Below are 25,911 nucleotides of genomic sequence, written 5' to 3' on the forward strand. Positions count from 1 at the left end.
GAGGGGCCTTGAGGAGGTGGAACCATGAGTGGGGGGAACCATGAGCGGGAGGACCAGGGGCGGGAGGGGCCATGAGGAGGTGGAACCATGAGTGGGGGGAACCATGAGCGGGAGGGGCCAAGAGGAGGTGGAACCATGAGTGGGGGGAACCATGAGCGGGAGGGACCAAGGGCAGGAGGGACCAGGCACAGGACAGACCGTCGGTAGGGTCCCAGGACAATGACAAGGAAGGACCAGGAGGGCGGGATCAGGGGCAGAGGGACCATGAGGAAGAGAGAACATAAGTGGGTGGAACCGTGATTAGGTGGAACCATGAGTAGGAGGGACCGGGGCGGGAGGGAGCACGAGCGGGTGGGGGGGGGGACCAGAGAACATGACTGGCTGGAACCATGAATAGGGGGAACCATGAGTAGGAGGGACCAGGGGCGGGAGGCTCCAGAGAACATGACTGAGCAGAACCATGAGTAGGACGAAATCATGAGCGGGAAGGACCAGGGGCGGGAAGCACCATGAGTGGGAGAGATCACGAGCGAGAGGGACAAGGAGCGGTCAGGACCGGGGGCGGGAGGGACCATGAGGAGGAGAGAACATGAGTGAGTGGGACCATGATTAGGGGGAACCATGAGTGGGAGAGGCCACGAGCGAGCGAACAGGGGCAGGAAGGACCATGAGTGGGAGGGACCATGAGGAGGAGAGAGCATGAGTAGGCGTAACCATGATTGGGGGGGAACCATGTGCAGGAGGGACCATGAAGAAGTGAGTAAGTGAGTAGGCGGAACCATGAGTAGGGGGGAGCCAAGAGTGGGAGGGACCCTGGGAGGAGAGAACATGAGTAGGCAGAACCATGATTAGGGGGGAACCATTAGGGGGAGGGACCATGAGGAAGTGAGAACATGAGGTGGAACCATGAGTATGGGGAACCATGAGCGACAGAGACCAGTGGCGGGAGGGACCCTGAACGGGAGGACCAAGGGCAGGAGGGGCCATGAGGAGGAGCAAACAGGAGGCAGAACCATGGTCTGGAAGGATGAGCGGGACAGACCATGAACAGTCGGGACCAGGGGCGGGAGGCACCAGAGAACATGACTGGGTGGAACCATGATTAGGGGGGAACCATGAGCGGGAGGGACCAAGGACGGGAAGGACCATGAGGGCGTGGAACCATGAGTGGGAGAGACCACGAGCGAGAGGGAAGAGGGGCGGGAGGGAACATGAAGAATGAGTACATGAGTAGGCGGAAGCATGATTAAGGGGGAACCATGAGCTGGAGGGACTATGAGGGAGAGGGATCATGAGGAAGTGAGAACATGAGGTGGGACCATGAGTATGGGGAACCATGAGCGGGAGGACCAAGGGCGGGAGGGAGCATGAGGAGAGAACATGAGTAGGTGGAACCATGTGCAGGAGGGACCAGGGGCCTGAGAAGCCATGAGGAAGTGAGTACATGAGTAGGCGGAACCACGAGTGGGGGGAACCAAGAGCAGGAGGGACCTTGGGAGGAGAACATGAATAGGCAGAACCATGATTGGGGGGAAGCATGAGCGGTAGGAACTATGAGGGGGAGGGACCATGAGGAAGTGAAAACATGAGGTGGAATCATGAGTATGGGGAACCATGAGTGGGAGGGACCAGGGGCGGGAAGATCAAGGGCGGGAGGGATCATGAGAAGGAGCAAACAGGAGGCGGAACCACCGTCCGGGAAGATCATGAGCAGGAGGGATCATGAGCGGGGCGGACCGTGAGTGGTCGGAACCAGGGGCAGAAGGGACCAAGGGGGAGAGAACATGAGTAGGCGGAACCATGATTAGGGGAAACCATGTGCCAGAGGAACCAAAAACGGGAGGGACCATGAGGAAGTGAGTCCATGAGTACCCGGGACGCATGAGTGGGAGGAACCACGATCCGGAGGGGCCATGAGAGCATGAGTAGGCGGAACCAGGATTAGGGGGGAACCATGGGGGGGAGGGACCGTGGTCAGGGGGGATCATGAGTGGGACGGCCCACGACCAGCGAGGCCAGGAGTGGGCGGGGCCGGGGAGGGCGGGGCCTACGAGGCGGCAGGGCCAGGGGTGGGCGGGGCCAGGAGCCAGCGGCCGGTCAGGGACACGCGGCAACGAGGGCGGGAGGAGCAGGAGCAGGAGCCCCCCGGGGGGGTACCAGGAGCAGCGGCTCCGTGCGCCGCCGCCACCACCGTGGCAGGCCGAGGTCCGCAGCTCTGCCTCCCGTTCGGGGTTCGGGGTTCGGGGTTCGGGGCTGTGCCGGGCGTCTGCAATCCCACAGCAGGTGGTGACGGGGCAGGGACGTGGTTTGCGGCCGTCCCCGAAGGGCGAGGGCGAGGGCGAGGGCGAGGCTGAGCAGGAGCGCAGACACACGCCCCTCAGGAGGCCCTCTCACGGCGCGCGCGGGGAACCTGCGAACGGCCGGAGCACGGCGGCCACTGGGGCCCGCGGCACGTGCCGGTGCACACGGCCGCCTTGGTGACGAGCGAGGAGCCCGAGGAGCCGCAGCACCTGGAGGCCCGAGGCCCCGGAGCCAGCCGCGCTGACGCTGAGGGGCGGAGCCTGCCGCACACTCCACACTCGCGTGGGCTCGCGCCGTGCCCTGCGTCCGCCGAGGCCTCGCTGCTCCGGGCTCTCGGGCCGCACCGCCACCTCACCTGCTGCTGCCTCCGCGGCGGACTACTGCTTGTGTGATCGCGTCTACACGTTCATCGTCCACACTCCACATTAGGCAGAGATCACAGTGCATCCAGTGTTGCAAAGGGTGTGCGTCCATGTGCCTGCGTGCATATGCAGGTGTCTCTGTGTACGTATACGTGTGCATGGGTATGTGTACATAGGTGTGCATCCTTATGCATCCTGCACACGTGTGCATGCGTGCATGTGCATCTGTGTACATGTGTGTGCCTGCTTACGCATCCTGTACATGTGTACATGCATGTGCCTGTGTATCCGTGTACATGTGTGTGCATGCATGCATATGCACCCTGTACCGTGCATGCATATGCATGCTTATGTGTATGTGTGCATATGCACATCTATTTGTGTATGTTGTGTATGTATGTGCATGTGTCCATGTATATGCACATACACACAAATATACGTGCAAATGGACTAGATCGTGTATACTTGGGCTACACAGTACATATGCACACTATGTAGTGCGGCGTGTTCATAGTATAAGAGTAACACAGTAAGTATCCCCCCATATTAGACACATGCTGGCATAATTCATAGCCATACATATCAGGTTGACGGACGGATGGATGACAGGATTGAAAAATCAGTCTAAGTTTCTAAACATACAGAAAAGTTAAAAAAAATTTTTTTTGCATGAGAATTTTTCGGTAACAGTTGTATCATGCCCAGAGTTATGCAGAGAAAGAGAAGACTGTTTCAAATACATTTAATCTCCAAAGAGACGGTTTCTCAAGCAGGTAAGAAGCTCTGTTTCTGGAACGTTTTTGAACGCGTCATTTCAAACAGACCTGCTCATTCCGACCCTATTTTTTGCAGGTGGTACAAGATAATTACAAGCAATGCCTGCGCCTAAGTCTGCAGAGCGAGGCTCGCCTTTCCTAAATTCAGACAAGCTTCGAGCCCATTGCTCTACCCTCCGCACCGGGCCCTGATGAAAGGCAGACACCACGGGGCTCTCCTCCTAGGGAATCAACATCACACGCTCCTTTCATCTGCCCCGTTCCGGAAGCCTCGCCAGGCGCTTCTCCTCTGCGGCTCTCACCGGCCCGGCCCCTCTTGTGAACAAAGCCAAGAACAAGAAAGCAACTTATTTTCTGGCTCAGATGGGGGTGCCATGTAAAGACCCTCCTTTTGCTTTGCACGGTCTGCGGCAAACATACTAGTTTAGGAAAACTGGAGACAAGGGAAATCAATATGGGAATAATTAACTCCATGGAATATGAAGTAGCCTTTCCAGAAGTGACTGGGACCACTGTGGAATGCCAGTTAGAACGGGTGTGTCCCCTGCCCCATGTGCAGGAGTGGGAAGTTTTCTTGTTAAACTTCCATTATGACACCAAAGTAGTGCATATTCAACAGATAAAAAATTGAAAGGTGAAAGTGTGTGACACACAGTAGTTCCAGAGGTCATCTCACCCAGCACTGGAGGCTCACGGCCAGCATCTCCCAGGTCACGACTGCTGGGGAAAGGCTCACGCTCGCTCTCTGTCTCTCTCTCTGTCTCTCTCTTTCAGGCGAGCCCCCAGCTTTACTACCCGAGCCCCAGCTTTACCACCCACCGGAGGACAAGGACTCGGCACTTACTGTGGCTGGCGGTGTGCGCCGGCGTGAAGTGCAGGGAGGCCTTGGCCCCCTTCAGGCGCGTCTGCCCCCAGTACGCCACGGCCTGCAGCTCTACGGTGTAGCTGGAGTCTGGCTGGAGTCTGTCCAGGATCACCGAATTCTGGGACTGCAGAGGAAGACAAAAATCACCACACCCGTTACACGCCTGCCCTGCCTCTCCTCTTCATCACAAAGCCACACGGTCCTCATGCAGCGGCATGTCAACCCCTACTTGGCTCTGCCCTCAGTTTTCTAAGATCACACAATTCTCTTCGTCTTTAGGATCCGAAAATCCTCTTTTACCATGCATCAAAATACATTTTATAGAATGACCACACATATTTTTTGGAGCCTGTTCCTCATCCAATGACTGGATCCTCCCCGATACTATACAACTGAGTAATTCCGTCCCCTCCCATTCTAGACACCATCTCACAGAGGAGAGATGCGTTGGTCGTAAACTGACCGAGCTCTTGTTGGCACATACTTGGAAAAATTATGAATTGGCATTAACTGCATATTTGAAATATTTCTTTTAAATGTCATATGAGTAAATTTCAATCAAAAGTAGAGAGGAGAATCATCCTAAGAAAATGTCTTAAGATTTTTTTTTGGTCATCGTTATTGTTAGTGTCAAGCACTCATCCAGGTTTCTGTGTGTGACGTGCAGCATTAAGTGAAGCAAGTCAAAACGACCTCTTTGCCTAATGGCTGGAGGCCAGACAGGATTCTACTACAGGCTGAGAGATCCAGTGACACATCAGAGCAAGCCAGGTGTCTGATGGTGGCCTCAAGACAGGAGCACACGTCTGATAACCCTGAGTCAGGTGCTTTTTCTAGGGTTACGGGAAACCAGCTTAGGAAACTCCCCTGCAGGAACTTGTAATGAAGAAAAATAAAGTTGGGTGTCTTCGATTTCAGACATTTGTCAAACTGTTGTGCATGTGATGGCTGTAAGGCTTGCCCAGAAACTACGGGGTGGTACTGACAGTGACACGGGACAGGGAGTGTCCCACTGGCACTGCAACACCTAAGGAACTCCTGTGTTTCAATTCCACCGTCACCTGTTACCAACATTCTGATCACACTCTCGGGCCTTGTGAGATCTCTTTTCGGCGCGAGAACATGCTTTCCATGGGCATTCTAGAAACACGACCATAAGGCTCACTGTAAATTCTGGATGGCGCCGCTATGGGATTCGGGCTTTTGAGGGATGAACGATCAGAATGCGGCCATCTCCGGCTGTTTGGCTCTGGAAGGCTGACAGCACAACCACAAGTCAGAGAGAGGCAGACTCCAGGCCATGGTTGGGTCTTCAAGGGGAGGCAGGGACAGTGCTCTGCACCGGGTGCCGCCGGCGTAAAACCCTCTTGGGGTCTCCTGGTGGACGTTTTACATCCTTTAACCTGTAGTGTGTTTGCATAAACTACCAATCCTCGCTTTTACTTAGGGTTTCCTGTTGGATTGTTTATCACTCTCCCCAAACTGCTGTCTCCAAACTAAAAGAAAACTTACTTTTGAAAAAGCATCTCCTTGAAGATCCCCTCTCTCCTATTTACCAAGGATATTAGTAAATCTCTTAGTAAATGGGGACTCACTGATCCCTAAAAAGAAAATTTTATAATTTCTCATGTTCTCTTGGATTTCTCCAGTTTTGTTTTTTTTTTTTTTTTAAGATTTTATGTATTTTTTCATAGGAGACAGACAGAGAGAGAGAGAGGCAGAGACACAGGCAGAGGGAGAACCAGGCTCCATGCAGGGAGCCTGACGTGGGACTTAATCCGGGGTCTCCAGGATCACGCCCCGGGCTGCAGGCAGCGCTAAACTGCTGAGCCACCTGGGCTGCCCAATTTCTCCAGTTTCTAATCCTAATCTCAACTGGTGAGATTTTAACATTGAGAATTTAGTGATCCACATGACCTACAGCTTGCCTATGGTGGATCCAAAAATTTAAATAGTGACCTACAATTTTGGCTACCCTGTCCTATTAATGGTGTCAATCAACTTTGCAGTTCACATTTTATTTATCTAATTGACACCGGAAAGAAATACATTGCAGTTTCCTAGTAACCCATGATGCTGTTTGCTGATTGATGGTGTATGTGTGTGCATGTATGTGCATGTATGTGCATGTATGTGTGTGTGTGTGTGGTGTGCAGGCACTATTACCATTTTGCTTCCTACCCCTTATGGGTCCCACAACTTAAGCTCCTTTAAATCTTCCTATGTGCCAACCACGCATTGCCAATTATCACTTATGGTGAAGTCCTTAAAAATAAAAGATGGAAATGTCAGAAAGTTTCTTAAAAATAAAACCAAAATAGGCATCAGCTAAATATCAAGGTTACAGACTTTTGGAGACATGTTTTAGAATTCGAAATGGCACAGAAATTAGAATCTTCACTGCCAAAAAAAAAAAAAAAAAAAGGCTTACCATCCTTTTTGTAAGACATCTTCAAATATTTATTTTTTTATGGAATTCAGCTTTATAAATTAGGGGGAAGTTGTTTATGTAAGTTTTCTAACAACAATAAAAGAAACCGAGTAACTTCTTTTTGTGCACTAAGAAATTCATACAATGCCAAATGTTCACGATCATAGCAATCTCATTTCAGAAAATGGTTCAGTGAAGACTTTATTTCTTGGCATCTGGAAAATAAACCATTCCAAGTTCTTTTAATCAATGAGAGCAATATATTGTCAAACATGCATTTTCTAAGCTGATTAGCTTACAGAAGGAAATCCCCTGCGACAGAAAAGCCATGAACATTGCTCACTGATTTACAAGGATCTCAACCAAAACCAAAGAAGAAGATCTAGATGCTAGGGACATTTTGAATTACGTGATTTTCTATGACCGGGCATCAAGACAAAAATGATTTCTGTTCCTCTCCTTTCTGGCATCGTGCCTGCCATTTGGAGATGAGTAGGTCAACGGGCTACCTGCAGCTATTTTCACCTAAAATGTCAAAGGCAAAACTTCTGGAATGGCCCTCCATTCTCTGCACTTCCTCAGCGCAAGTGAGAGGGATGGGAAGTTTTCCTTCACCCATTCCTTCTCTTAGCTCACCAGAGGCCACCCCTGGGATCTGCGGCCTTGAGTTCAAATACACTTTGCAAGAAGACTCCACTCTTGCTTCTCGTACCCACTTACCCCATCCGTAGTCTTTCTCCGCTTCTTTTTTGTTGGGACGAGGGATTTGCTGTTGACCGTCCAGCTCCAAAACACCTTGTAGTGATGCACGGGGATGTCTGGTTCCTCAGGGAGATCCCAAACAATAGCCACGGTCACAGTGTTGTCACTGTTTACGGTGGAATTTGCAAGTCGGAGGTTGGCCGGAGCTGGGGGTGCGGATGGATCTGAAATCCAGGAGAAAGACACACCATATACTCAAATATATGGTGACATATACTCAAGGTGACAACAAAAGCCATGTCCTTGGATGTCTAGTAACTACACTGTCAACACATGAGCACTGCCCTTTACATGTAGAGAAGCTGAAAACAAATATAGTCCCTTCTGTAAGCCTCAAATGAAAATACAGGGCACAAAACAGGAAGATAGATTTGTTTGGGCCACATTTGTAATCCAGAAAGCTCTATATACCACTATAACCCAGATAAATTTTCACTGTACCACAATTGATATATTTTTATAAAACATGTAAAATTGGGAGCACCTGTGTCAGTTAAGCCAAACTCTCGGTTTTGGCTCAGGGCCTGATCCTACAATCATGAGATCCAGCCCAACTTGGGCTCTGCACTCAGCACGAAGTCTGCTTGAGAGTATTTCTCCCTCTCCTGCCCCTCCCCGCTCACATATGCTCTCTCTCAAATAAATAAAATATTTTTTGAAAAAACAAACAAACATGGTAGGATTCCATTTAGGATGGTTGGCATTAAAAAGGTCAGCAGGGTAGACCTGGCTTTGAAAACTCTGGGCAGAAAAAGAAAGAAATCCAGCTCACCCGAGTAATTGTTTTCAACTTACTGGTCGTGTAGCTTTTGATCCTTGCTTCAGGAAGAGTGAAACACGGAGATCAGCAAAAATAAAGCATTTTTTTTTCTTACTCTACATTGCAAATTGGATGGCATACGGATGACATCCATTTTTGTAATTTCACCATTTCTGGCTTGTCACATAAACCAAAAACCTTCTCAGCTGTCAAGAGACAGACTAGGCTCTGGAATTATTACTCTACAAATCTCTCTCTCTCTCTCTCTCTCTCTCTCTATATATATATATATATATATATATATATATATATATATGAAGATGACTAAACATGCATGAGCTAGACGGCCTTTCCTTCATTCTCTGCCATAAAGTGAGCAAGTGTAGATGCCGCTCACCACAAATTATTTACAGATGGTTTCGTTTTGAAGACGCTTTCCCAGAAAAATGCTGTCAATAATTCAAATATTTATAATACCATCTGCATCAGAAGTGGAAAGAGGTTATAGCTAACTTGATAGAAATGAAGCAGACCAAGGGAAAAATACCCGTGTTTTTACTGTCGAGATTGTTCGTGGTTTGCAGATGATGAAAACATGAATCACTTTTAAAAATCTCTTGCTTTTCTTGGATATGTAAGGAAGGAGTGCAGGTCTGGTTGCTCAATTTTTAAAAATGAGAACATTTCGTAGTCACTTTTTCAGGTGAGTGGCTAACCCAAAGCACAGTTCGTGATACTGTTGATCAGGTGGTCCTGAGACAGTCAACTTCAGGAAACTTCTGGGAGCACCCGAGACATACACTGGGGTACGCTGACTCAGTGAGTCCCCGTGGGGCCCCTAGATGTATAAATTTTATATATTTGGGATCCCTGGGTGGCGCAGTGGTGTGGCGCCTGCCTTTGGCCCAGGGCACGATCCTGGAGACCCGGGATCGAGTCCCACGTCGGGCTCCCGGTGCATGGAGCCTGCTTCTCCCTCTGCCTGTGTCTCTGCCTCTCTCTCCCTCTGTATGACTATCATAAAAAAATTTTAAAAAATTATATATTTGCATAAATATGTATTTATAGGTTTTATGTAAAATATTTTCTATGTAAAACACACGTAATTCTGAAGCAGATGATCTAGCTGCAGGCCGGAACTTGAAAAGCACTGCACCTGGTGGCAACAAAGCAAGAGGTGTGACCACCCCTGGGTTCTGGATAAGCTGGAAAACGCTGGTTTGCCTCACCCTGGGCCTGGGAAGCCCCGCGGAACCGCCGGGGAGCCCCACTCCGATCATGCACGTGGACGCAGGGACACTGCTGGGCCCGCCTGCCCTCTGAGTCACGGCCTCCTCCACCTGACACGACTCTGCTCCATCTCCCTGTGCTCCCAGTGCGGCTCCTTCTCGGCCTCCCCCTCTGGCTCACCCCACGCCACCGTCTCTGCGCAGGGCACCACCCAGCCCCTGCACTCAGGGGCTCTTCTCCCTCGTGTCCTCGCACTTTCTGGGGGTCTGGTCTGGTCACAGCTTTACCCAAGGGCTTTGTTCTGCTGACTCTCAGATGCATGTGTTCAAGGGAGCCCCTTCCTTCCACTCAGCCAGACGGAAGCCCGAGGTCACACGCGTCCCTCGTAGCCCTTCAGCAACACCTGTTGGCGCGGACTTCAGCGCATCCACGGTCAACCACGTTTTACCCCACCAGCGCCCTGCACCGAGGCACTGCCACCTTTCCCCCAGTATGGCAAAGGCCTCCCCTCAACCCTCCCCAGTGCTGGGGCCTCCGGGAGCCTCTCCCCAGTACGGCGGGGGGAGGGGGGACGACCCCGTACTGCCCACACCGGGTCCTGTCGCTCCCGCTTGAAGCTTCCCGGCTCAGAGTTCAAGCATTAGCAGTCCCCCAGACGTCCTGCAGATTGGGGCCTCGCGTTCTCTCCCAAATGCTTTCCCAGGCCCACCAGGCCTTCTGCTCAAGTCCCATCATTCCCGTACTAGGCCGTGGAGAGGACAACCACCAGGCTCTTTCCCATGGTCTGCCTACGCGCTTGCCCCCAGAGCTCCCCATGGCGGGTGCCTCACCTGCTGTGGGTCTACCAGATGCCACCCCATTCAAAATAGCTACCAGCTCTTTCCTCCTGCCCGAGAAAGTTTTCACCATGATTTCTCCTGCTTCCTTGTTCTCCACAGCCTTATGACCAGTTAACTCACTTATTATGTACTTTATTTGCTATCTGGCTCTACCCTCAATAATGAAAGCTCCATGAGAGGAGGAAGATTTTTTTGTTTTGTTTTGTTCACTTCTGTATTCCCAGCATTGAGAAGAGTGCCCAGCACATGGTAGGCACTCAGGAAATAGATGCTAAATGAATAGGTGAATGGACGACAGTTTTCCTAAATGTCGACTTTAATCTGATATTTCAGTTCCAGTTTCTGACCCCATCAACTGAAATGGGTGAATCGTGACAAGACCATAAAGGGAACTGCAAAACCAAAGGGGGGCTCTTTCTGGCTTGAAATAAGAGACTCAAAGCAACCCTCCTTCCTCTATTGTATGACTCCATCTGTAACCTAGAAAAAGGAGCTACAGAGTTTTTGGAGAGGGAAACTAGTTTGCAGGCTAATCATCACTTCAAGACAAGAAAATAATTTCAATATGTAAAGACGATCACAGCTGTACATGTTTTCAGTGATGCACCTGAAAGTCTGTGTACAGAAAATAAAGTTACGTGAATTCTCAAGTTATTCTAGGTGCACGGGGAAGAGCTCAAAATCATCTCCTCTTCTCAAGAAATCCAAGTGTAATAATATTAGGTATTTCACCAGTGTCTTCATCTACTCCATTCAGTATATTCTTACTCACTGCCCCAGAAAACTTGGTCATAACTTGGATGTGATCAAAATCCAGAATAACGTCATCTCCTTTTTGGAACATTATGAAACACACAACAACATAATTCCTGAGAACAACGTATGAGGAAATAATGCTTTCAAATATGTGAATTAGTAATTTTTGCTTTACATTATCTGACATTACCTTTACATTATTCTCAACAATTTACGCTATCAAGATGGTGTACTTCCATTACCAGGATGAGATGCCCCCAAATAATCACTGTTCAGTTATGAAGCAAAAGGCAATTGCAGAGACTTTCTGGTTACTGCCCTGATTCTCCTCTATCAACCAAATATTCATTTCTCCATTTATTTGCTGTGGACGTCAGGTGAGAGGCAGCAGCCTATCCCATCTGTCTAATCTGAAGGATTTCATTTTCAATCCTAAAATTCCCATAGTCAAGCCATTCCCTGCTTTGTGTGATGGTTCGTTCCATTGCAAAGGAAAATATATTCCCTTTGCTGAATCACACAGAATCTTTTCTTTTCGTTTGCATGGTGTCTTAATTGCATTCAAATTTTGAAATGTCTACTTGGAAATCTGCATGTGAAAAAAAATATATATATAAAGACTCTACATTTTAATAAAGCCCTAACGCATTCTATCATTTATTTACTTGGCACTTAAAAAAAAAAACTGGTAAATGCTTTGGGTTAGAGAGGTAAAGCAACTTGTCCAAGGTCATTGAAGTAATGGGGGGCAGTAGAGTCGGGAGAATGGAAAGGAGGGCAGAAAGAGGGCATTGTCAAGGCTCCAAAATACACGTCCACACATGCCTCGTCTCTACCTATGTCTTTTTTTTAAAGATTTTATTTATTTATTCATGAGAGACAAAAAGAGAGAGGCAGAGACACAGGCAGAGGGAGAAGCAGATTCCATACAGGAAGCCCGATGTGAGACTCGATCCTGGGACTCCGGGATCATGCCCTGAGCCAAAGGCAGATGCTCAACCGCTGAGCCACCCAGGCGGCCCTCATCTCTACCTATGTTACACATCCATCGCTACTATGGGCCAGTGTACCTACAAAAAGAAAACACGGAAAGCTTTTGCGTGGGCAACATGTTCATCTTTTAATAACCTAGTGCAGGAACTGACAAGGTTTTTGAGTCAGGGGCAGAGAGTGAACACTTCAGGATTTGCAGACCATACAAGCTTGGTGGCAGCTACCTAACTCTGCAACTGTAGCTCAAAAGCCACCATGGAAAATATGCCAACAAATGAGCTGTGTGCCAATAAAACTTTATCTGTAAAGCAGGCAGCAAGCCAAATTTGGACCACGGGCCATACACTGCCAACCCCTGAGCCAGTCTTTCAAAAGCAGCACTACCATTAGCTTTTGAAACATGACATGAGCACGATCTCTAATGTTATCAAGGCATGGTTATACTTTGTGGAGTAAATGTTGGACTTTTGTTGCCATTTTACAGGTGAGGAGATTGAGCGTGGGAGATTTACGTTCTAGAGCAGAGAGTGAAAGGTCAGAGTCTTATCACAAGACCAATGCTCTCCAAGCCCTCCCTCTGAAGCTTAAATCAGAGGATTTCTCCTCCACCTTGATTCCCTTTCTGCTGCTTTCTACTCCCTCTGTGTTCTCCCCAATTATCTGCAGAAACCCATCTCCGAAAGCAGAAGGAAGCACTCTTCCAAAGATAACCGGCAGAGGAAGGCTGTGGTAGCTTTTTCTACTTACATACACTTTCCAGTTCAAGCTGTATTAATCCTTTAGCATGAATTTATCTAATGTTAGTGTTGGACAAAAACAGTTCCTTTTATTCACGATCACATGTGATGCTTCCAGCCACGGAAGGTGGAACATTTGGGTTTCGCATAGAGATTTAAGGTTTCATTCTTTCTTTAACCTTTGGTAGGTAATGCCACAAGTGAATGGTAGCGTGCTTATCAGCAAAAAAGAGATGATAAGTAATCATATGCACATACACATATATACTCAGACTTGCAGATATAGAGGAACAACATATGTTCTAAGAAAATAGATGTTACTTTTATTACTTACTTGATTTCCCCAAATGGTATCCAGAGATCAAACCTCCCACTGACACACACTACAGAAATATCTCTTAAGCTAAGTAAGAGTGATCAAGTGGAGTTACATTTTTAAAGCAATGGTAAAAGCACTCATGCATTTTGCAACCGAAAACCAAATTGAAAGGTTGGTCCTAATATTTGGCTTTTCTTTTCCTTTCCAGATTCAGCAGTCAGGATCATTTTCCTTTCCTCGTTTTTTTTTTTTTTTCTGTTTTGTTTTGTTTTGTTTTGTTTTTAAAAAGAGAGGGAAAGAAATCACCCTGCAGTATCTAGAGACACAACTCATGAGCCTCTGAAAAGCTGCAGAAGCTACACGGCAGGCACGTTTCCAACTCTTAAATAGTTTCAAGACACATGCACCGGGGAGTCGTGCCCAGTGGAAATGGCACACACGGAGCAGCTGCGGAGCCGCAAAGAGTCATGGGTCCCCGCGGAGCAGCAGGGAACTTTATTACTCCCGGTGATGTCTGTTCTCCTTTTACTAACACTCTGTAAGGTATGCCTGGAATAACATCCGGGGTGATACTCAGGTGCTCGGAAAGCAATGCTGTCTGCTGATTTTTCTTTCTTTCTTTTTTAAAAAGATTTTATTTATTCATGAGAGACAGAGAGACAGAGAGAGAGAGAGAGAGAACGAGAGAGAGAGAGAGGCAGAGACACAGGCAGAGGGAGAAGCAGGCTTCATGCAGGGAGCCCGACGTGGAACTAGATCCCGGGTCTCCAGGATCACACTCTGGGCCAAAGGCAGCGCTAAACCGCCGACCCACCTGGGCTGCCCTGATTTTTCTTTTAAATGCATCCTGTACACATGGGAAAATAGAGCAGAAGGATGCAGGAAAAGATGTGAATGTGGAGGGAAATGAATATCATAACTAAAAGATAATGCATTAGCTGAATGACAATAGAAGGCGTATTTTAACATTTTTCCTTCTAAGTTCCCTTTAGTGTTTGCTATTCCAGAACCTTAAACTGATATTGACTAACTGCAAACATCCAAATAAATGTCTGCTTGCTCTTGGCAACACGCAAAAAAAAAAAAAAAAAAAAAAAAAAAAATCAAAATAAAATCAGGTTTTGCTTTTGTACCATCTACAAAATTAGAAGTCTTCCTTCTGTCACTATCCATGTTGAGGCGCAGAAGTCATGCCGAGGGGCAGAAGCACTCTTTCCCAAGTTCGGCAAGCTAGTAAAAGAGCATTTTGGCAGAGATACTAGGCCTTAGCCATACATACTTCCAACACTGGGCACGTGAAGCATACAGATTTTTTGCCCCTTCGATTCATACCGACATGCTCAAGGCAAGGTGAAACACCAATTTGCTGCAAAAGATAAGCAAACATAGCAGGGAACACAAAAATTTCATTTTCTGTAAGTACGACTGTCCCTCCTGGTGGTTTACTCACAAGTCTGGGGACTGTCAGTTAGAAATTGGTGGCTTTCTTACGTAACGTGACGCTTGCCGGTGCTGGCATAGGGTGGCATCAGGGGAGAAGCCAAGTGAGGCTGAAAGGCATGCCTGTCTCTGGCTACCACCGGCGTCGGGCACAGGAAGGAGACCGGGAACCTGCTAATGCGGGCATTCCTTCCATGGAACTGTTAATATACTGATTTTAAACCCCAACTGAAAATGTACGAGATACCCCCGTAATAGGAATCCTATGGGTCTGGAGCAAAAGCCCGGTAGACCCCCCAGTTCCTGCAACTGTACAATCTCAGGACACACAGTTCAACTTCTAGGTGCCAGCCTGTCGCCTGAGCCTTCACCTGGGCCCTCAGGAGGCTGTGCCCACGTGCAGGACAGATGCAGGACAGATGTTTCCGCCAGGAAACAGCCGGAGTCCCGTGACAGTGTCCTCACAGGAAGGAGTTCTGGTTGCCCCGGTGACAACCAACATGAGAATGCACCTTTTCCTCCTCCTACCCACCCGGTTTCCTGGATTTCCTCTGAAGCAAGCCACCCCCACTCAAAGCTTTCACTTGCCTGGACCTCTGGGGAAGCCCCATGGCTGTAGGAACTGTCTGTGTGTCCGGGTCACCTGCTAACAGGGCATGTTCCCACATCCTTGTGCACACACGAGACAGGCCTAGCAACACCTCAGGGTTCTACACACCACGCCTCCTATGGTTTGTTCTCCGTGCAACAGGATAGAAGAGTTGGGGTAGACCCTACAATCTGGCAGCTTGGGAGCTAGAAAGATGCTTCATCCTAGCAGCGACCTAGGAAGCTAATTCTCTGTGGAGAAGCACTACCAGTTCTACTCCAAATAACGAGACAAAACAAAACATAGAAAACAAAAAACAAAAAACAAAAAAGAAAAAACAAAACAAAAACAAAAAAAGATATTAGGATACGGAATTATTTGTAATTTTAATTTTTAGGTTTGAAGCCAATTATCCATCTTAATACTGGGGGGAAGATAGTAGAAAATTTAAATAAGTAAATACAGAAATTATCCCAACTGCTATTTGCAGCTTCCTGCTGCCAGGAGGAATTATTGATTGATTCTGTCCATTTTATAATCATGCATCTCTTCCAGGGGAGATAGGGAGGGGCTAACAACAAGACTGGTATTCACCGGGAGGAGGATTCACCTGAGTTACCAATCTATGCATAACTCAGAATTTTCTGTAAAAATCATCATTCTGAGGGGTTAGGGTTTAGTTATGGGAAAAGACAGGAGTTAAAAGGAAATTAACTTAGTCAATAGCCAATCCATTCTGGCAAACCACAGTAATTCTGTATTTAAACATAACCGTTAAGAAGAGAATGACAAGAATTTGGACTTTTCCACAAAAATCAGGATTATGGCCAATGAATACCAGGCAGAAAGCATAAATGAAACCCATTTTATTAAGTTCTTTTTTTCTTTCTCTATTTAATTTTCCTTTTATTTTCAGAAGTGTTTATTGTAGATGGAGAAAAATCCCTTCCCCTTTCCCTTGACCCAGACTTAAATTACTGAGGCTGGCCCTCCACCCAACTCCAATACACTAGAAATTACTTACCCTTTGCACAGACTATTATTTTAGAGGCAATCATTCTTTCTCAAAGCCATTTTAAACCACTAGAGGACTTACAACGGTACAGTTTCAGTTCTGGAGCACACCAGGAATAAATGGGCTTTTATTAAATGAAAATGCACCGTTTTTGGAACCATAGCAGCCTCTGGTAAAATGTCCTATTTCCTGCTTTAACAAATACGCCCTCTATCCATACTTCCGTACATCTCATCGTGAGGAACATTCTAGACTGCGGCTCTCACGCTCTCGAGACCGCAAGTGCTTCTGCAGAATTCAGAACAGGTTCTACTGCGGGTTCACTGAAGATGCACCTCGGAATCACGGGGCCAGCACAGTTCGGCTCGGTGGCTGCAGACGGCCTCCAGGGCCTGTCCAAAGGATGCTCGGCCCTTGGTACGATGGCGCCACATCTTTCCCACTTACTCAATCTCATCAATGGAGAAAGGGGTCTTAATGGGGGTAAAATTGTTTAAATGACTTTAGGGGAACTTAAATTGTATGTCGTAAAACTCACATTAAATGAACAATGTGATGACTTTTAGGATTTTCTGAGATGGGCAACCCACGTCACCCAGTTTTACAATGGTTCCATCACCCCGAGTAAGATTCTTCGTGCGTTCCTGGGAGGATGTTAAGGTAAAAACCAAGCTGTTTTTGTGTCTTTGGCTTCAAAAAGCTTATCCACTCATGCTTCTCAACAGCGACCTTACCAGCATGTCCTTCAGCTGTTGCTGAAGGAAGAAGGCCGTTTGCAGAACGGGGCCTGAAACAGCAATCCCAGTGACTGGGAAGCGACTACCCCTCTGGAACTCTGCATATCCCGAAATCACTCTGTATCCTATGCATTTCCTGCGAGGCACGGGCACCTTCTCAGGTGCCATCAGCTGTGTCCCTCCTCGCTGCATCCAAGTGACCATCATCTTCTATCAGGAAGGTTGCAGTGACCCCCTCCCCAGCTCCACGACCCCAGCATCCCTGATTCTCTGTCCTCCTCTCTCTCTCATCTCCTCTTTGCACAACAGTTGGGGAGGCCCCACTAAAATCTCAGTCACATCATGTTCTTTGCTCTGCATCCCCCAGCTGCTCCCATACCTAACAGAGCGTAAAATCCATGCTCTTTACAATGGCTATGAAAACCCAACAAACCCACTTCCTTTCTGCTTCTCAGGCTTCATCTCCAGCTCCCCTGCCCTGTTTTGCTGCTCAACCAACCCTCAGGCTCTTCTGCTGTTCCATGAACACTGCAAGTTCACTCCTGCCACAGGACCTTTGCACCAACTATTTCCAGAAGAGCATTGTAACTGCAATGCTCTTCTTTCAAATTGGTACAAGGCTGATTCACCTCCTTTACATAGACACCTCTCTCTCTCTGCAAAACCTCTGTCCACTCTCCCTAAAACTAAAACCAAACTACCCCAAACATCAGCTGTCACCCCTACCCTACAAGAGTATTTTACTTATTAACCTTGTTTACTGTTTCCTCAAAACCCCAATTGGCAGAAGAGTGTGTGTATGTGTGCTCCACCAAAGCACACATTTTTCACCTTTCCTTCATTTATTATCCCTTGTGCCTAGACCAGAGCCTGACACGTATAGGAGCTCAACAAATGTTTCTTTAATACAAAAGAGAATGAAACTTGAGTGATGAGAAGGTGAAGAGTCAAAACTAACTTTGTTTCTACTTTAAAGTTTCCCCCGTAAGGCATGGAGGCTCTTGGAGGGTTCTAAAAGTGGACGATGGTGATGCACACCTCCATAAATAGTACAAATGACTGGACTATACACTTAGGAGGAATGAATTTAATGGTATGATAATTATATTTCAGTAAGGTTGTTACGAACCATTTTCCCATTAAGGCACATTTCTCCGTTTGAGGAGATCTGAATAGGTGAGGGAAGATGTGGTGCCATCTTGGAAATGGGCAAGTGTCCTTTAGACAAATCCTAGAGGAATTGTGTTCAACCATTTAGTGGATCTGTTACATTTCCATAATTCTGTGATGCATTGTCACTGGGAAAAGAGTAGAATCTACTATGAATTCTGGGCAGACATTTCTGGCTTGCCAGAACTGCAAGGACGGTGTCTGCAACGCTCAGTGTTGGGTGTGTCTGGAAAATCAGAGACGAGAACAACAGTCTAATGGTGAATGCCATGCCTCCCCAACATGGTGCATTCTCATTCAGTGAAAGCCTATTTAAATCTCAGGGGTGCAGATGGAATTGCAGACTGTTGAGGTGCTCAGATATCCAGGAGGCATCCTGGGACAGCATGGCCTGGCTACATGCTCAGAATGGATGCCTCTGAGGTGCTGGCACTGGGGGCTGCCAGCAGAGCTCTGCCCAGATCCCACCCAACCACTGAAGGTACTCCACACATCTGTCTCCAAAGGCTGGAAGCTGCTACCGGCTGCTCTCTATCTGCAGCCCTGACCTGAAAGCACCAGCCCAGGCAACCTGCAGGCAACCGCACAGATGGTAACGTATTTTGACCTCGACGTGCCTGGATCGCATTTGAACCATGAAACCCAAGGTGAAGAGTTCTCAAGCCTCTTATTGATCCTTGCCTCTGAACCCACTGTTAATTATTTCCTTTGCCTCTCTAAATCATCAGACCAGTTGGAGACACAGCCTCAAGATGAGGTTTGATGTCTATGATTGCAGTTTTAAACTTCCTTAGTGGATTTGCCTCAAAGGAGGGAAAAATGCAGCTTCCCTTTCTTTCTTAAAAGGTCTTTTAAAATAAAGTTAACAGTGTACAGCATACAGTGTAACAGAATCCAAATACTAACTTATTTTGGTTGCAAGATTTCCACTTCTAAGACCAACGATGACATAGACAAAGAGGCGGCAATATTACATCGAGAGAAATGCACAGACTGGCTGCGACGTAGTCATTTCCCCAATCACACAACAGAAATCACAAGTTATAGCAGCCACTCCAAACATTCCCATAGTTGGTTAGGAAGTGAATCAGCTCACTAGCCGCGATCTGTGAAACGGGATCTTGTGGAAGATGTACAGTGAGCGGTGAAGGTGTACAGCCAAGGAGGCACAGCCGGAGAAACACACATGGAGGCATTACTGGCATCTAACCCAGGTCCATCCTGCCACTACCACACACTAAACTTACCTGAGATGTCACATCATTAGTATTTGTTGGATCCCAGAGACTTTCCTAATAGCAAATGAAATAAGAATGGAACAAGGGACACCTGGGTGGTTCTGTGGTTGAGCGTCTGCCTTCGGCCCAGGGCGTGATCCTGGAGTCCAGGGATTGAGTCCCGCATTGGGCTCCCTGCATGGAGCCTGCTTCTCCTCCCTCTGCCTGTGTCTCTGCCTCTGTGTGTGCGTCTCTCTCTCACGAATAAATAAATAAAATCTTTAAAAAAAATGAACAAAATAATGGCAATGACATAGGTGACTCAAGGTTTCAATTCTGGATGTTTTTAAGCATAAGAGATTAATGCACACTGTATGCAAACACCGTTTCAAAAACTGCACCATCTGAAGTAGCTAAAACTAAACCCTTCTCTCCAAAACTTAATTGAATGGTGACTATGCCACAGTATCTTGAGGCAAAGACTGATGGGAAACCACCACTTCAAAGTGGAGGAAACCCCATTATATCATCTCGGGTGATGTTTTGAAGGTAAAAGGCCCAAGGATGTTCTTAATCGTACATCCTCACACATCTGGCCCCGTTCACAAAGAACGGCAAAGCCACCTGCTGACCAACCATAAATATGAACATGGGGACACCAAGGCTCTGCATCCCAGGTGCTCCCGGGAGGAAGGAGAGCATGGGGTCAGGAGAGCAGGACTGACCTTTGGAGGAGCGGAAGTGTTTGCTGGGGGCCGTGAAGCCTCGGGTGCCATGCACATTGACAGCTGCCACTCGGAACTGATACCACCTGCTGGGTCGTATGTCGGTCAGCTGGACCCGCTCATCTGTGGTCTGAGGAGAAATGTCACAGGGCAGAGAGATGGGTCGGTCGGGCCGCCTTCAGAGCACACCACGTCGGCAGCCGGCCCAACGCCGCCCTGGCCTCCCTGTGCCCTTGTGCAGGAGTGTGGCCATCGAGCACGGTTGGCAGAAAAGCTGTCAGGGCTCGAGGAATTTCTAGGACGTTTTAAGTGCTTCATTCCACTCCTAGGGATTTCACCCCAAAACAGTTAAAGATCTCTGGAGCCAACGCGATGAACGTGCCTGGGCTACTTAAGTCTGGTGATTTAATGTAGCATTAAAGCCACGAGGGGTTTCATCCCTCAATTACACATCTGAGCATTCGAATATACGCATGAGCTAATCATGACATTATAGGCAAGAAAATGAAATCATCTTTCGATTATAGAAAGAAAATGCCTCTCTAGCGTGCTTGCCAAATGCAGTCTTGGAAGTCGCTATGAGGACCCATGTGCTTTAACAAGTACTAACAACTTCTAGAATTACACTGAACCCAAGCCTCTCTTCCCTATTTGTGTAAATCGGGTTAAGACCTGCAAGGTCCCGGTCATGTTCTTCCAAGGGGAGGTGTGTTGACATATCTCTGTCCCAGAAAATGTCCAAAGGGAAAAACACTGGACACTGGGGAAGGTGCTAGACGGGCTGCCTCTTCTGCTGGAGGCACAAGGCAGGACTAAGCTCTCCCCCTTCATCAGCCTGAGGGGAAGTGTGGCTCTTTCTCTGACACCCTGCGGCAGACCCGCAATCGCCTGCACCGATGACAAGGGCCACAAGGCCACGTATGGCACCTCGTCTACGACCACTGCGGACTCAGCCTGCGCCCAGTGACAAATGCAGGCCAGGAGGATGGAACTCCCACACCCCAGTCCCCAATAACCTCTTGAAAAGGGGTGTCACCTTTTCTTTACTATCTACAAGGGAAGGCTCTGGACTCTCCAACATGGTTTTCTACCTCATTTGGTGGAACAGGAGGGGACTCTTGCAAGGACGTCAACGTTTACTAGCCTTGGGTTTACAAAAACCGAACTCAGTGTGATTCCCACAGCATTTAGCAAAGAAAGGAAGGTGAGAAGAAGACAAAGACGTGAATTAGCGAAGATAATAAGATTAATTGAAAATCTTTCCTCTCTCCAGAAGAGAAGGGATAAAAGAGCTGATCTTTTTTTTATTTTTAAGAGCTGATCTTATTGTCAGTTACTTTCATAAGTCTTTAAGTAATTTGGAAAATTTACAAGTGAGATTATACCATTAAGGAAGCACACCACATAAATCAAAGAGTCTTTCAGGCTGTATGCCAGACATCTTTATGTTTTATGAAAGCAAACTTTTTTTGAGAGAATAAGTATGAAATAGAATTACAAAATTTATTTGACCAGGGTTGGTTTTGTTTTTTGCCACTAATTTGTTTCTTGTACATCAAATTGTTCATTTACTTAGGGTGGGGGGGCAGGGTCTCTAAATTATTTTAGTGTTTATCTTCTTTGATATACTACTATAAGGAAAGAGCCAAATTCCCTGTCCAAACACCTGCCCGCTGAAATTTATTTTGTATTTACTGAAAGGCACAATGGGAATCTCGTCCTCGGAGCAACACGACCTGATGGACGTCAGGTCAGAATTTCTGCCCGCAGACACATGTGGAAAGGCACTGCAGTTGCTGAGGGCATGAGGCAGGTTCACACTGAAAATTTGTTCTTTCTCTAGAACCGTGTAGGTTTCTTACAGCTGGTAGTCCATTTAACAGCTCTTAAAAAGAAAGAAAATATTTTGCTTTTCTCATCAGCGAGACAGCAGAGGAAGCAGCGGAGCTCAGATAAACCCCGGGAGTGCTGCCGTCCAGTGGGGTATCAGTTGACCAGGACGGAGGAAGCACTTAGCAATGATTGAGAGGCTGCTGGCTCCCTCCCACCACAGCCGTGCAAGAGAGGAATCTCACTGCGCCACCCCAGTCCCTGTGTAGAGCGAAGGCTTCGACGCAGGAGAAACAGGAATGGTTCAGATGATCCAGGGTCACGAGCTAGTCCTGACACAGTTGCATTTCTCCTACTTGGGTGGGTTTTAGGTTTATCTCAAGGAAATATACTTCTTGGAGGAAATAAATGTGAACCCTCAGAAAATCTCCCTTGCACATGTCTTTTGAGCAAAGAAAGCCAACACTCAGGTTACTGGTCGCACCGGGTCACATCTACAGAGCTCATAGACACATGTCTTCTGCAGACACGCATGCTATGACGTCCACGGCTGACTAAGTCATTTTGGTAGCCAGGTATTCGGGCTGAGGCACGGCGAGTTCACTCTGTACCTGCGGGTGGGTGGTAGACAGATGTCACCGAAGTGGGGTGGGGTGGGGGGGTCCAGGAAGCACTCACCTGGGCTACCGTCTGCCACTGTGTGGCATCATCCTCGCTAGGATGGATCCCGTAATTCCACCTTCTCTGTACCACGTAGATCACGGGCTCAATGGAAATATTGAATTTCGAGGACCACTTAATCTCCAGCTGTCCGGACTGCAGTTCTGTAAATCGCAACTCCTTCCTGGGCTTCAGGGGGACACCTGAAACAGGACCGTGGCCACAAAAACTGTTAGCGAGGGATGCAGGTGCATGCAGGGAAAGCTGAGGAAGAAAAGACAAATCTTTAGAAAAGACAAATTTCAGGTAATGACAAGTGATGCTCACTTCCCTCCAGAAAAGTGGCTTCGCTCTGTCCGGGCTCCATGTTTGAAACCTTCTGACGCAGAGGTCAGCCGCCGCATCTCCATAGCATTACCTCCTTTGCTTCTCACTTTCCCATTTTTACAAGAGGCCCTAAATCGGGTCCTGATTCTGAACGAGTATTTTTCTCCCCAGTCAACGGGAGAGCAATTCTTTCATGTGCATTATTCTGAATAAACAATGTTACCGAGCTACGTCACTGGAGGTTCCCAAGGAATTCGCATGAGGCTACAGTCATGAAGACTTTGAAGACCCTGCTCCCATTTACCACGCTCTGCTTCTACCGATACAGTCTAAGGTCATTCTAACATGGTTCCCTGATTTGCTCACCTCTCCCGTCTCAGAAAATTTGCCTTTTCAGGGAAAAATTATAAGGCTAAATGCTCTCATGTGGTCAGACCTTACAAGAATGATTTCCAAAGCGCAGATCTCTCGCATTCCCCAATTGATTGCTGGGCTCTCTCCTATAGGCTTATGGTTTAAAATTGGAAAATGATGAATTTATAGTGTTTGGTTTTGGCACGAGCGGCCGCCCTGCTGCAAAAGTCCCTCACAGGTGTCTCATTTTAAAGTAGTTAATCATTCTGATTTCTTTCTACCCCTACAGCGCATGCAAGTGGTCTGGCGACTGACAGATTTAAGAACCAGAGTTCAAAATCACAGCCATTATGGAAAGGGAAGTTTCAAACAAAGTTCTGTACTCGTAAGCTATGTAAAACCAACTGGATTAGTTAGAGTCCATGGCCCCATGATGTTCGATGCCATCAGAACTTTGAACACCAGTTTTTTGGCGTTCAATTTCAAAGGAAATTGAAAACTGTGCAAATACAAAATGTAGACAATGTCTGACGCATGTGAGTGATGTCACTGACTATCAACTCTGATTTTCATTTTGATCTTAATTCACACTAAGTCTTGTTGGGGGAAACTTTAGAGTCCCTATACATTTAGGTGGATGGAACTGTAGAATTTTAAAATAGCACCAAATAAATCAGATCAAAGGTCAGTGAGTTCTGCAAAATACTTTCTAGAAAACACATTTCCCATACCCACGGCAGTCTCTGTTTTGATTTGCTGATGGGTTGTCTCTGTACGTTGCCCTGTACCATAACCTTAGTATCTCAGCTGATCCTCGCTCTGAGTTTGTGCTGTGGGTGAAGGGTTAATTGCCTACATTCTGAACATCAAGTAATTGAGTCTGGGGTTAGATTAAGTTGCCTGGAGCAATGACCCGATCTCAGCTTTTCTCTCCGAGTTTTCTGCTTCGTTCTACATTTTGAATGAGGAAGAGCCACTGAGAAAAGTCGAGAAAAGAGGCAGTTTTCATAGCTCTGCACATCTTTCTGATTCCCTCTTCACAGTGTTTTGTGATGATTATTCTCCTAAGTACAGGACAGAGGGTCTCCTCTACCTTCTCTGACTATTCCACTGCATCCCATTTTCTGTGGAATGAACAAGTAGCACGTCATGTGCATCATGTCAAGGCATCCCCGGCACCCATCTTTATGATCTACTACCAGCCATCTTGCCAGTTATCTCTGGTATGTTTTACATATATGTCGCGCAACCTACATTTTAAACAGAGCTTTTCTAGGAACGCACGGCCAGGTACTTCCTACTACTACTACTTCTTTTCAGTCTGAAATATCTTTCCTCCTCTTTTCTGACTACAGACACAAGAATACTTCCAGACTCAGTCTGAATGCCAGCCCTCAGAGCTACTTACCCTACACCTCGCAGTTGGAAATAAAGCTTCTTCCATTCTCCTGCCCCCTCTTCAAAGCGTAGCCTGTAACTGTCAAAATGTGCACTGAACTCTAACTACAGAAGCTCACTGGATGACGTCCATCTTCCCCATGAAGCTGTACCCCCAGCCCTCAAGGAACAGGTCTCCTTCATTCCCACACCTCACAGTGGCCCAGGAGAGCACATTCTACAATAAGAAATGCTCACTAAATGTCTGCTGAAGAACAGCCTAACCCACTGTCCCATTCCACCCTCAAGAATGTATCTGCAGAAGTCGGACGATAGAGACACAGTGACACAATCTTTGCACCAACGGGGTCAACCCCTCTCTGCTGGAGGGACTCGTTTTAGGGAAGGGAGAAAACTTAGCACAGGTATTTGCTTACTCTTACGTTTTTAAAAAGTAAATATGAAATAAAAATACAATAAAACTCGATGAGTGAATTTACAAGATGGAATGAATAGTTTTATTGCATTGAGAGAACTTTCCTCGTTTTAAACAAAAGACCAGTTCCTGACAATTCCTGAGAGGATAGTAATCCCAAAGTTTGCTGGTGGGTTTTTATCCCGAAGTAGCTCTCTGAAGACTTAGGTCAAGGAAAAAGTACCAAAGTTTGCTCAGAGAGAGGAAAACCCAATCTCGACAAAATGATTGCTTTGTATCACGTTTGCATTCCAGGCGGGTACTAGACACACTTTCTACCGAGGGGGTATGTGAAGAGGGTGGCCAAGGGGGTATGTGGAGAGGGCGGCCGCTGAGAACATTTTGTGATTCACGTGGTTTCTTTGTGCACAGTAAAGAGAAGATGGCTGGTTAGTTCTTTAAAATCCTAAAGCACATTCTCTGAGACAAGTTTCTCCTTGGCTCTCCTACGTATACTCCTCTAGAATAAATGCATCTCCAGTAAATAGTGCAGCCGCTGAAGTGACCTGAACTCATCAGCAGCAAAGCAAGCATCCGAATCCCCTTGCTATAAGGTTTTAATGTTGAATATCATTCAACAGCCAAGAGCCTTAATTGAACATAATGAGCATCAGAGCGATGTCAGTTCGCATTTCTTCATTTAACAAACTCTTCAATTATTATGTACAACAATCTTACGATTTGCATGTTGAGAAATGGTCCATCTGCTTTGCATTAGGGTCAGCTGGCTCTCTTGATTGGAAGTAACTCCACCACTCAGCTGTAATTGTGTGCAGATGGGGCTTGGCCCCCCAGCCCCCAGAACCTCTAACCCCCACTCCCAGGTCTTCTGCACAGTCCTAGGTAGCTCACCCAGCACCCTAC

General features: G+C 47.1%; 1 protein-coding gene across 1 annotated transcript in view; it reads right to left on the minus strand.

Annotated features, from left to right (window-relative positions):
- ANOS1 (anosmin 1) overlaps positions 1 to 25,911 on the minus strand; it is a 186,618-nt gene that overhangs the window by 28,726 nt on the left and 131,981 nt on the right. The window contains exons 5-8 of the mRNA XM_055337416.1: positions 22,533 to 22,717; positions 20,025 to 20,154; positions 7,456 to 7,661; positions 4,284 to 4,428 (exon numbers count right to left, since the gene is read on the minus strand). Coding sequence (XP_055193391.1) covers positions 4,284 to 4,428; positions 7,456 to 7,661; positions 20,025 to 20,154; positions 22,533 to 22,717 — 666 coding nt within the window. The remainder of the gene's footprint in view (positions 1 to 4,283; positions 4,429 to 7,455; positions 7,662 to 20,024; positions 20,155 to 22,532; positions 22,718 to 25,911) is intronic.

This window comes from Nyctereutes procyonoides, unplaced genomic scaffold (genome assembly GCF_905146905.1).
Source record: "Nyctereutes procyonoides isolate TBG_1078 unplaced genomic scaffold, NYPRO_anot_genome, whole genome shotgun sequence".
Lineage (NCBI taxonomy): Eukaryota > Metazoa > Chordata > Mammalia > Carnivora > Canidae > Nyctereutes > Nyctereutes procyonoides.